This window comes from Populus euphratica, unplaced genomic scaffold, assembly GCF_000495115.2.
Source record: "Populus euphratica unplaced genomic scaffold, PopEup_1.0 scaffold14.1, whole genome shotgun sequence".
Classification (NCBI taxonomy): domain Eukaryota; kingdom Viridiplantae; phylum Streptophyta; class Magnoliopsida; order Malpighiales; family Salicaceae; genus Populus; species Populus euphratica.
Window position 1 is genome coordinate 1,236,477 of NW_011499876.1, and position 12,760 is coordinate 1,249,236.

The following is a 12,760-nucleotide window of genomic DNA, read 5'->3' on the forward strand; positions in this document are numbered from 1 at the left end:
AGGAGTTATTGATACTTCGAGTGCAAAATGATGAAATAAAACCTTGATAAAAATGCACTTTTAAGTACTAATCACTCGACAACAGCTTAACCTAAATAAAGAATGGACGAACATGGTCAAGAACTCTAACACAATCCAACATTTATATAGTCAACGACACCGGTACTAGTACCAGCCCCTACAATAATAGATGTATTTACTAATGAGTCCCACAAGAGCAAGTCATTTGATGACATTGATCAAAATAAGATGACAGTGATATAAGCTAGAATTAAAGCCATTGAAGGGGTAGACTTGTACAGCTCAACCCAAATAAAGAATGGACAAACATGGTCAAGAACTCTAACACAATCCAACATTTATATAGTCAACGACACCGGTACTAGTATCAGCCCCTACAATAATAGATGCATTTATTAATGAGTCCCACAAGAGCAAGTCATTTGATGACATTGATCAAAATAAGATGACAGTGATATAAGCTAGAATTAAAGCCATTGAAGGGGTAGACTTGTATGTCCCAGTACAGGTAACAGAAATGTGTTTGATCTCAAATATGGTTGTACCAAAGAAGTTTTGTTTTCTTGAGTTTATCAAATATACTAGAACTTAATGTTTTATGACTCATCTGAAGTTCTACTACAATAAAATGAAAAAATAGTACACGATGAGAAACTATTAATGTACCTTTTTCAAGATAGCTTAAGTGGGATAACATTAAGCTGGCAAATAAGATTGGACAATACCAAGATCCATAGATGTAAAGATTAAGTGAATGCTTTTATCAAGCAATATAAGTATAACATGGACACTGCTCTTGATAGAACTAGCTTGTCCAATATAGAGAAAAAGGATAAAAAAACACATAAAAGAATATGCTCAAAGATGGAGAGATCTAGTTGCACATATACATCCCTTATTTTTGGACAAAGAAATGGTGACTTTATTTGCTAATACACTTAAAGCGTCACACTACGAGCATATGTTAGGTAGTTCAACTTAACAACTCATTAACATTATGATAGTAGCTAAACACATAGAACAAGAAGTTAAAAGTGGTAGAATTTCTGTGTCCACCAAGAAAAGAGGCTTCAAAGGAAAAATAAAGAAGGTTGATCATGTTGAAGATGGCTATAGGGGTAGGAAAAACCAATTCCAAAACTACTACACTTCATCCCAAATTTCTAACATTAATCTCAACTATATTTCCCTTAAAAAAACTTGAGCCCCAAAACTTTCAAGCAAAAAAACAAACTAAAAATTTCCCAAAAAAAACTACCAAAAAACCAAACTAAAAATTTCCCAAAAAAAACTACCAAAGAGTCTAGGAATAACTTTATTACAGTTACCTTTAAATAAAATGTACAGGAAGCAACTAGGTATCAAACATGTAGCTCCAGAACCCTTAATACCTCTATAACCACCTTACCCCAATTGTTACTAGTCAAACCTCACTTGTGAGTACCATGTTGGTGCCAATTGGTACTAGTCAAACCTCACTTGCGAGTACCATATTGGTGCTGCTTGATATAATATTCATACGTGTAATGCCTTCAATAAAAAGCTTATTTAGTTGGTTAAATTTGGGTAAATAACGCTTGAAGAAACTTTGAATATAAGTATAAACCCCTACCTAATCATACTTCAAGTAATGGATCAGTAAATGCACTAGAGGGAGAATAAAAGGGAAAATTAAAAGCATCAATGGTAAAATCAGGATGCGAAAAAGACAACATGACTCAAGGAACTCAAATTTAAAGGAGTGTCTATAGTTTTTGTTCACGCCATTAATGAGATTCATGCAAGAGCTTTTGTAAGGAGGTTGGCTGAAAGGGAAGTGTACCAAAATTGAAAGATAGAGCTTGCCTCTATTATTGCCTTTTGTTTAATTATGTCTGTTTTAACCTATTTTAGTTTTGTTGGCAATTAGGCTTATAATACCACAAGACTTTCTCTATCAAATGAGTCTTTCATGTTAACAAGATCATGTGTTTTCTTGTGTTCATGATATGACTTTGTTTTTGTTGTTGTTTCATACAAATAACACACCTATATGAGCACATATTTTACTCACAAAACCACTACACCAAAAATTCTTTGGCATGTTCCTCTTTTCTACAAAAACTATACATAATCCCATGTTTTCGAAAGGATTTTTGGAAAATTAAAGTGTTAATACAAAATAGAAATCAAATTGGTATTTGTTTTAATATACAAGTTCTAAAAATTCAAGTGATATCTTAGACTTTGAAAATTCAAAATAGTAACCTTAATACTAAGTGACGACTTTTGAAACTTAATCATAATTTTATAATTATATCAAAAACTTTTTTTCTACCCAACAACAATACCTCTTAGGAGGCATAATAGCTCGCCAGCTCGACATCACCCCCGCAACAACGTGGAAGGCCATTTAGCTGAGATTTGATAAAGATGGTATTGAATTATTCCAAGTAGGTTGTTATGAGACATTAATATAATACATAAATTTGTGTCATTTGTTTAGATCTATGTATGAATCCAGAATTTATGTAATGATGGCAATGTGAGAATCATGTTTAACAGGGTATATTATTGTAGTTAGACCTTATGGATTAAAGGTACGAGATCGATATACTAGAGCAATAGGTATCTTATAACATGGTATATCTAAATTATTTCACTTAAATTATGATAGTTACAATTTCATTTGGGACTATAATTTATGAACAATAAGTGGAAAAATAATAAGGTGAGAGAAAAAAAGGAAAAATGAACTTGATTAGTTCTCCAAGATAAATTAAAAGCTGATGATACTCTAATATCAACATTTACTTAAATAAAAACTTGATTAGTCATTCCTGGATATAAATGCTAATAATCTCAATATAATTATATTGACATCAACATGTTACCAAAAGTCCAAAAGTATGGAAAAGAAAATGTTGAACGAAACTTAATTAGCCTTCTAGGTCATGAGGGTTAATGATAATAACATGATTATATTGGTATTGACAATTACGTGGACTTGATTAGTCGTTCCAGATTATAGAAGCTAATAATGCCAATGAGATTCCACTAGCATCAACATCATTTGAAAACTTGATTAGTTAGTCATGAAGTAAAAATAATGATAACTAATCATATCAATCTAGAATTGATATTGACATTGATTTGGTTAACATAGGTTATAGATGATAAAGGACATAAAAGTGTTTGATAATGAAAATTTTTTTTGTGTATGTAATGTAATGAAAAGAAGAAGATCACTAAATTGGATTGTTGAAATGCAATGATTTACATTTTTGTCGTTAGTGTCAAGTAAGCAACCTAAAAATTTATAAATTGTGTCTATGTTTGTTTATATGTTCATCTCGTTCAAGACAGGACTAGTTATTAGGTAAGGATATATTTATTTTGCTATAGGTTAAGCAACTTCATCTATATAAAAAAACTAATGTATTTATAATTATTTTAATGTATGAAATATTTTAGGATGTTAATGTAAACTTATATGCAAGTATCTTTACTGGGAGCCATTTCATATTAATGTCTAGTTAGCATCTATTCAAGTCAATAACATGAAATGTCATTATAATAATTATAAGAGAAAATTTACTGAAATTTTAATTTAAAAAAAAATCTAGTATATTTTTTCATATGAAAATATGTATTTTAGTATTGGAAAATAGGGACCATTGCTGTATTGCAATGTTTTTGTTAGATGTTGTTGCAATGATGCGATTGTTGAATTAATGCACCAATAATGCTTATATCATGTTATATTTCGTGATTGATAGTATACTTGATCTCTTCTTGAGGTGTCATTCATCTATATTATATATGGCTAACTATTTATTAAGACTATAAACTTTAAATAAATTATCTTTTTTTATGTGTTTGATTTACTTTATTTTTATTTTTTATTTTTATTTTTTAGGGAGCAAATTGAAGGCTAAGATGGTTGAGTGATTAAGCATACTGAGGTCTATGATATTTTAAATTATATTGTTTTTATTTAACATTTTATACATTATTTGGATTGCTATATGTATATAATTTCATTAATTATTTGAAAGTCTTTGATGAAACAACTAAATTAAAAAAAAACAAACCACAAGCTTTCTCCTCCCTTTCCTTTTCTCTTCTCCAACTCTTTTTCTTTCTCTCCTCCTTAGTTCATGTGTATTTCTTATTATAGTACAAGATGCTATTTAAATATTTTTCATTTAATTACTTCATGTGTATTTCTTATTATAGTAGAAGATGCTATTTAAATATTTTTCATTTAATATATATATCAACACCCCAAAAATCTTGTAAACACACTAAAAAATACTAAAAGAAACATCAATTTAATATTTTTTTCAACCAAACACAAAAACAAACAAGGCTAAATCATCTTCTTTTTCCCAAGCTCTCTCTCATCCCAGACACCAGAAACTATAATTTTCATTTTGGGTGGGGTGCATTTCGCTTTAAGAGAAGAACATAAAACAAGAGCTTGAGAAAAAAATACATTTGCCCTAGTGATTGTAATGTTTACATATTGGCGTTATGTACACATGGTAAATTAGTTAATCACATGCTCAAGGCCCTTGAGCAAGGCTCTGGCTCACCCTGCATTTCTCCCTGGGCAACCCCACCACCTCTTCCTGCAAGGAAAAGTTTCATTTGGAAGTAATTCTACACACCAGGAAGTGCTCCTGGATGGCATTTTAAAAAAGGACTAACATAATTATGAAGCTGAAAGTATCATCAGCATAACAGATTCATCACTGTATATAGTTCAACAACACCGACGCAGAACTAAGAGTATGTTTGGCATGACTTTGGATATAAAAATGAGTTAAATTTGAAGTACGTTGGGTAGAAAATGATTCCATGTAACTATTATGAAGGAAAAAAGCTAGTATAAGTTAGAATACATATATCAAAAGTTTAAAATTTAACTTTTGATTATATCAAAATTTTGAGTCAATTTTGTAACGAACTTTTGATTTAAGTCAAACTATTTCTAACCAAACATGACTTTTCTTTTAGTCAAAAGTTAAAAACCAACTCAAAATTGAAATCCAAAAGTCATGCCAAACATAACCTAACATAATCTTGATAAAGAACTTTTGCATCAAATCCTCTCTCTCATTTCCTTTTCATTAGTTCAAACCACCCAAAAAATTGAGGAGAAATTAGGATCTTTCATCATATTCCCTTTTCTTTCCCTCCCTAATCTCCCCTCTCAAACAGTCAGTGTAGAAGCTTGTTCTTTTATTTACTGACAGCAGCCATATTGATGAACACTAGGGCCTGATCTCAAAGGAGAAAAAAAAAATCCAGTCTCCAAATAATGACATCAAGGGTAGAAGAAAACCTAGTTTGGCCTAGAGAGCATGCCCAACTGAGGAAGATATTGAAAAACAGACAACGAGCTTAGGAGAAAAGCCTAGGTTGACAAAATAGGTGGGGCAGGAGAATTGTGTTTTAAACTCCTTTACCTTTCTCTCCTGCAATTTATGCTCCAGTGCACTGTCTCCATGGATAATTTTTGCTCCACGTCCTGGTGTATCCATCAAGCCAACAGCCTCTTCATCGACCAAAACAGCATTTATGCAATTAGATTGTGACTTGTTTTCTGGAATCTGTGCACCAAGAGGATAAGTGTCAAGAATAGAAGTTCGTACCTTAATTTTGTTTCCCTATGTCTACTTTTCCTACTTTAAATTGGTAGCTTAACCAGTTTCATCAAAATGTCACTCCCATAACTCATTGCAAATACTGATATGTTGTCAATCACAACTTTCAGAAAAAATAGAACCTAGCACTGCCAATCATTTCACCTTCTATATCAAGGACACGAGGTCTATTAACTCTCTTACACAAAGAAAGTATGTAAACTCAACTTTGTAAGGCATCAATAATTGACATCCAAGGAAATGCAATAAAAATAAAAGGTGAATCAAACTTTGACCATATACTCAGATCTATCAATGTATACCTCAAACATTGCTTCTGTCAGGATGTTTTCCAATATGGCTCTTAAACCTCGGGCCCCAGTGTTCTTTGCCATTGCTTTCTTTGCAATCAATCTCAATGCATTCCCCGTGAAATCTAAATTCACCTGAATTATTATAGGTATAACAAGTTAATACTATTTTGGTAAATTACCAAGTTACTATTTATAAGGCTTGTCTCGTCAACATCAGTCTCTAGGAAAGAAGGGACGCAAACTTACATTGTTCATATTAAAAATCTTCTTATACTGTTTACCAAGAGCATTTTTTGGCTCCATGAGGACCTGTAGCACAAAAACCATGCACATCCTTGTAATTGAGAAAATGACAACATAAGGTAGACAGTGAAATAGAATCATCAGTTTCAACGTTCCAAGTCTTCTTTTGTTTGTTGCATGGTAAATAAAATACTATCATTCACTTATAAGTGAATGAGGAAATAAAAGAAAGTTCAAAGGAAATTTGAGTACTCCTTTATATCTCTGCATGCTAACAAAGCAGATTCACTTTCTCAACAAGAATACCAGAACACCAAACAAGTTTCTCAACAAGAATACCAGAACACCGAACAAGAATCGAAAGAATAACAGATGTCATCAGAAAGACAGAACACACCTGAACAAGTTGGTCCTCATTTAAAGCTAATAAGCTTGCTAAAACAGGAAACCGTCCAACAAATTCAGGAATGAGGCCATACGCAACAAGATCACCACTTTCTACCTGCAAGTCCAACAAAACTTGAGGCTTCCTACTCAAACAATTGAAGACCATGGATCTAGTGCATATTTGTAATAGAATAACTCATAATAACATCAAGCCAGGAAATAGAAAGTATAACACCATAAAAGAATACATCTGTTTCTTTAAGCATTTTGGGTTTTGGTTCTCACAGATTCCAGCAGTGATGATGTCACCATTGCATTAGTTATTGCACCAGCCCTCATGTTTGCACGAACTGGTGCTCCAAAGCCAATAGAAGCATCTTGTCGTCTGGCAAGGAAAAGACAATTCTGATCTATCAAACTTAGCAAACTTTGGCAAACAAATTCTATTAACATGCATCACCTAGAAAATGAAATTTACCGTTCTGAAATGGTTTTCTCCAAATTTACAAATGCCCCACCACATATGAAAAGGATGTCTTTTGTATCTACCTGCCACCATAAAAACTGAGTTATAAGATGCACAAGATAGCGATATTGACGACCAGGAAAACAAAAGCAGAAAAAAGAAACAAGGAATGGTCCTCAGGTTGATATGCAGGAAAAGAAAAGGACAAGAAAACAATGAAGTATTAGTTGATTGACATTCTTAGAGCTTCTTCAGCATTGGCATAGGCCTCACTTTTGTCTGCAAGAAAAGCCATTATGAATCCTCATATCTTGAGGAATCAGTCAAAGAAAAAGAAGAGAAAAGCAACCATTAAGGACCTCCATGATGACATAAGACAAGAAGTACACTCAGAATAAAATCTCCAAGTTACGTTTTCTCCTCCTAGTCCTTTAGCTTGGAAGAAAGAAGCAGCAGCTATATATTTACTCATTCTCCTTTTTTATTCTTTAGCCTGGGAGGCTCACCCCACTCCCATCACAATATCTTCAAATTTAATTTAACAATAAGGTACAAAGTATTCATCCCAAGCAGCATATCAAACAAAGGGAAAGTATATACCAAACCAAAATGAATTTTTCACGTTTTCATTCAGACTAGAGCAACAAAAGCGGTAATTTTACTAAACCACCTGTGCTAGATATTTGGCATTTTGAATGTTAAAATGCCTAATTGAATATAAAATACCAATATTCCTCAATAAATAAGAAATATCGAACAAAATTATGCTTCCCAGACATGATCAACACCGAGCATGTCAGCGAAGATAAGTTTCTATTCAACTTGCCAAGCAAAATCAAGCACAATTTGGAAGATGCATCCACATGCACATAAACAGAAGGATGCCTGGGCAAACACAACCAGATAGCTTTAGGCCTAGTATACCTGGATTGTATCACCACGAGGATGCTTCCCAGGTCCTTTATCAGGAACTGGAACATTTAGTGCCTGGAAAAGGAAATATTAGATCATATAAAACCAGATAAAATTAAAATCAAATTTTTCAAACAAGAAATCTCCAGTGGAACATATTCAATCGTACAAATACCTAAGACAGATAATTTGGTAATTATCAGTAAGCTACCTAACACTATGCTGTCTCTTCCACAAATTTTTAGTATCAAATGCTGTAATACCTAAGACAAACTAAGCCAAGCTCAACAACAATGCAAACGGTGGGAAGATAGCTATTGCAAAAACTTTGAGAAAAAAATTCCTCCCATGTTGAACATATTCTAAGATTTTAAATTTCAATCTTGCTTGCATATTAAATTAGGGAAAAAAAACATCCAATAATACAAATTTGACTTTCTAACCAAGCTCGATTCATCTAAAACTAAGAGGTGCAAAATCAAAGAAAGAAATTAGTAGATTAACCGTGAACAGCATAATTCTACAAGTTCAATGAGATAGCATAGCTAATAAAAGTCAGAATTCTTTAACTGAGAAATAAATGGTTCACTCACGGTTCCTTCCAACATTTTCAACAATGCCTGTTGAACACCCTCTCCAGACACATCTCTTCCAATGCTGGAACTCCCAGCCTGCACACAACTTGAGCAGTTATCATACACTGTGAATCAAATTATAGATAAAGGCAGAATCCACTTGTCTACAAATTATAGACCTTCATGGTTATTTTGTCAACTTCATCAATGTAAACAATCCCTCGTTGAGCTGCTTCTACATTGAATTCAGATACCTAGATTGCCAGCTAGAAAAAAGGTTATCCAAGATGAACACAAGCAAAAACATGTAGCCAAAAGCTCGCAAACATACCACTAGTAGCTTGTATAATATTGATTCCACATCTTCTCCAACATAACCTGCCTGGAATGAGAAATGGGGAGCCAGAATTTAAAAGTAGAATTTAGCCAAGTAACTGGATAAAGCTTTCACAAACAGCATCAAAATCCTTTTAAGATATATGGTGTAGTACACTGAGTAGAAATTCCATCCCTTTTCTTTGTTTATTTTTTGCAGAAAAGAAGTTCAGAAAAGTAACACTAAGCCCACAAATCATATGCTCCATGTTCATATCATAAACAAATATGAGCAATGCCCAGTTCATTTAAGATTTTTCTAGCCTAACATAGCTCCAACTTATAGGAATTACTTTGATTTCAAGATGGAAAAGGAATCATGAATATACAACTTACCAAGATCAGCAGGAGTATTAGAATGGAAGCAAAGGAAAGGAAAGTAATTTAGACAAGGGTATGGAAACAAACAGCACCAGAAATGACATTAAAATGTGGAGAATGTGAAGATACAGAACTGTGCAAAGAAATAAACTTGCCTGTGTTAGCGTTGTTGCATCAGCAATGACAAAGGGTACATTCACAATACGAGCTAGAGTTTTTGCCAGTAATGTCTTCCCTATCCTTAGAATCAATGTAAAATTACATGAATAAGACAGCAGTCAATCTAGGTAGTAGGTTTGCAAATGTGCCTTCAGAAGAATAATGATTTAGCTATGTGCAATAACCAAATCATAAAAGCATGAACAGCATTTGTCATACCTGAGCCAGTGGGACCCATCAACAGTACATTGCTCTTATCTAACTCAATAAACTCATTCTCATCATTCTCACCATCACTGTGACTCCAGGGTGCATGTGACCTAGTACCGCAAAGTATGTGTTAAGTAAAGAAGCATCAAATAGACAAACATCTGGCTTTGATAATCACAACAGCCTAGTCATAACTGTCAATTAACAATAAGAATGATATTGAAAAGAGCATTCAATGTGATATCAGAATAGATGATCGAGTAAAAAGCAATAAAGACCCCAAACCAATTCCAATATAAAGAACATGAAAAACTAACTTTTTCTGCTTGGAGGCATGATATATCCTCTTGTAGTGGTTGTAAACTGCCACAGAAAGCACCTGATATATTATAATAGGTGTCAAAACAAACACCAAATGTGGAGAACTAATATATCTGTAATACAAAACTAGATTCAGATCCATCAAAATAAACTTTCATTCCTTTTTCATTTAGTTGCAAAGAAACAGTAATGATTTTATTGACTAAACAATCATAAATGAACTCAGATTGACTAACAAATTCACAATAAGATAGATTTATGGGAAATTCACCATGAGCTATGACACCAGGTGGAGAAAAGAGCTTGAAGAAGATGAAAAAGTGAATAAACGGGGTTGAACAATCACTCTAAGCTAGGAAAACAACCATGCCTACATTTCTACATCTAGACACAAAATCCAAACTAGCAGATGATATGATCTACATGGTGGCAGATTTTCTACAGGGCTGCCAGCATGTGATTTCTATCCCTAGTGCTAAATAATGATTTTATTGAAGCAAACTCAGACCAATTGATGTAGGGAGAAAAGATAAGATAGCTAACACGCCCAAAGGCTGGTTATCTGGGCTGAATATCAAGGAAAACAGAACGAACTCCTTATAAACTTATCAAAATATCAAAGTTGGTGTTTATTACAACAGTACCATCCCTTAAATACTAGTTAAAACCCTAGATCCTTGTAGGAAAAGGATTCCTAGTCTTATTTCACAAGTAAAGCTACTTATCTTATAAAGGAAATACTTTAAAAAGTTGCATGCTAATCACATGACCGTAGATTAATTAACCCTGAAATAATAAATATTCTAAAGAAAGCTCATGCGTCATTCTCCTTAGGGTGGAAGAAACCCGTCATCAAGTTGAAACCATTCTCGCTTCGATCTCATGGATATTCAATCAAAACTCTCAAACTCATTTTCTTTTTTCTTTCTTTTTCCAGTTCAGATGTATAACAATTCTAGATATAAGCTTTAGTCTCTTCATGTCAAATTTGGAATAAGAAACATCAATTGACAACTTATTTCTTTTTCACTGACTTATACAGTAATGAATTGCAAACCTCAAACTTGCTTTGCAGCATGTGTTGTATTCATATCATCCTTGAACAAATTTGCCACTGTGATAATAGCAAACTTGTAATCAAAAGTATCAACATAGCCTAAATCAACAATTTTCTTTTGTTGAGCAGCTTTCATGTTCTCTTTGCACTTAACCTCTAGCTTATTAATGACATAATTAACATCATAATTGTCATCAAAATAAAAATCATATATTGGTGGAGAATCCCAATCACAATTTATATCATCATAGAATGGTGAAGAACTCCACTCTTTCTTAACAAACAGTGCTTGTTGCTCTTCAACTCTCTTCCTCCACTAAATTGCAGTGTTTTTTCCCTCTTCCAATCCACCTCACGCCATATGATTTATGGCTTCAGTATCATGAAAAGAGTCTTGATCTTTATGACTACCTTTCCTTATGTCTAAGGGATTATGATCACCTTCCAAAGTCTAATATAAAACGGGGTTAATACCTCGCAACTCCAACATCTCTTGGTTTTGGTTGAACCTAGGCACTCTCACTCACTCGGATGCCATCACCAAAATAAGGATTGATTTAAAGCTTTTATATCAACTGACGTAGGGAGAAAAGACAAAAGATAGCTAGAGCTAGCTAACACAGATAAAGGCTAGTTTTCTTGGGCTGAACAACCAGAAAAGAGAACAAACTCTTTATAAAGTTATCAAAATATCAAGGTGGTTGTTTATTACCACAGTAGAAACCCTTAAATACTAATTAAAACCCTTGTTCGTTGAAGGAAAAGGATTCCTCATCTTGGTTCACAAGTAAAACTACTTAGCTTGTAAAGGAAATGCTTTAAAAATTCAAGCTAATCACAGGACCCTAGATTAATCAAGTAACCCTGATATCATACATATTCTAAAAAAAGTCACCACTTATTGACTACACAAGCATTCATGTGATCTTTGGCATGATTGTCAAAGTTCCATGAGCTGGTTGTTGACCAAGAAGGCAAAATTACACAATTTAAATTCAATGTTAGGGAGAGATTTCGGATTTCCTGACAAGCAGCACACTTGGGAGTAAAATTGTTACAACTCCCTCTAAAGAGCTCCGATTCTCACACCATTTGAAGCATTGGAAACTAGGCACGCGTGCCTTTCTAGTCATGGATAGATTGCCTAGTGTTTTCTGTAGAATTAATACAGTGTTTCCTTTAAATTAATACTAAAATTTGGGCCTTTTACATGAGTTTTCAGCTGTCCTAAACCTTGTTTGGCGCCATTTATCTCAACCTCATTTTTCTATGTAAATTTTTCATTTACTAGGAATTGTCCTCTATCAAGCTATAAAATTAGCAATTCAACAACACTACGATGTTAATAACCGCAACAAGTTTTACAATCACAAGAAAAACCACACGTGTAAAGGCAATTCGCAAAACATCAATAAAAACTCCACTAATTTCAACTGTAAAACAAACTCGACCATTGAAAACCCTTTTATACAAGTTACCACTAAGTACACAAATTCAACACGAAAGAGAAGAAAAAAAGGCAAACCTTTTTGGCTTTGTCCTGACCAATAACAAACTCATCGAGCCCTTTACAAATCTCTTTAGGCGTAGGCAACTCTCTCTCCAACCCCCCACCGCCACCGCCACCGCCACCTCCACCACTAACTTCCTCCGCGTTTCTCCCACTTTTACCACATTCTTTCTCAGTAATCCCCTCTACATCCTTACAGTTATTATTATTATTATTATTATTATTATTATTATTATCTTGAAATATTTTATAATAAAGC

At 33.4% G+C, this 12,760-nt stretch overlaps 1 protein-coding gene across 4 annotated transcripts in view; it reads right to left on the bottom strand.

The window, feature by feature from the left end:
* Window positions 1–4,318: 4,318 nt before the first annotated feature.
* LOC105128442 (ATP-dependent Clp protease) overlaps window positions 4,319–12,760 on the bottom strand; it is a 9,043-nt gene continuing 601 nt past the window's right edge. The window contains exons 2-16 of one of the 4 annotated variants that reach the window (XM_011030114.1): window positions 12,517–12,725; window positions 9,931–9,992; window positions 9,623–9,723; window positions 9,400–9,479; window positions 8,880–8,930; window positions 8,728–8,802; window positions 8,567–8,644; window positions 7,986–8,048; window positions 7,074–7,144; window positions 6,881–6,980; window positions 6,606–6,710; window positions 6,212–6,274; window positions 5,975–6,097; window positions 5,475–5,618; window positions 4,319–4,634 (exon numbers count right to left, since the gene is read on the bottom strand). In XM_011030114.1, the coding sequence (XP_011028416.1) occupies window positions 4,569–4,634; window positions 5,475–5,618; window positions 5,975–6,097; window positions 6,212–6,274; window positions 6,606–6,710; window positions 6,881–6,980; window positions 7,074–7,144; window positions 7,986–8,048; window positions 8,567–8,644; window positions 8,728–8,802; window positions 8,880–8,930; window positions 9,400–9,479; window positions 9,623–9,723; window positions 9,931–9,992; window positions 12,517–12,725 (1,391 nt within the window). In that variant the 3' untranslated portion in view covers window positions 4,319–4,568. Of the gene's footprint in view, window positions 4,635–5,474; window positions 5,619–5,974; window positions 6,098–6,211; window positions 6,275–6,605; window positions 6,711–6,880; window positions 6,981–7,073; window positions 7,145–7,985; window positions 8,049–8,566; window positions 8,645–8,727; window positions 8,803–8,879; window positions 8,931–9,399; window positions 9,480–9,622; window positions 9,724–9,930; window positions 9,993–12,516; window positions 12,729–12,760 lie in introns of those variants that run through there. The other 3 variants (XM_011030113.1, XM_011030115.1, XM_011030116.1) reach the window with 3 other exon arrangements.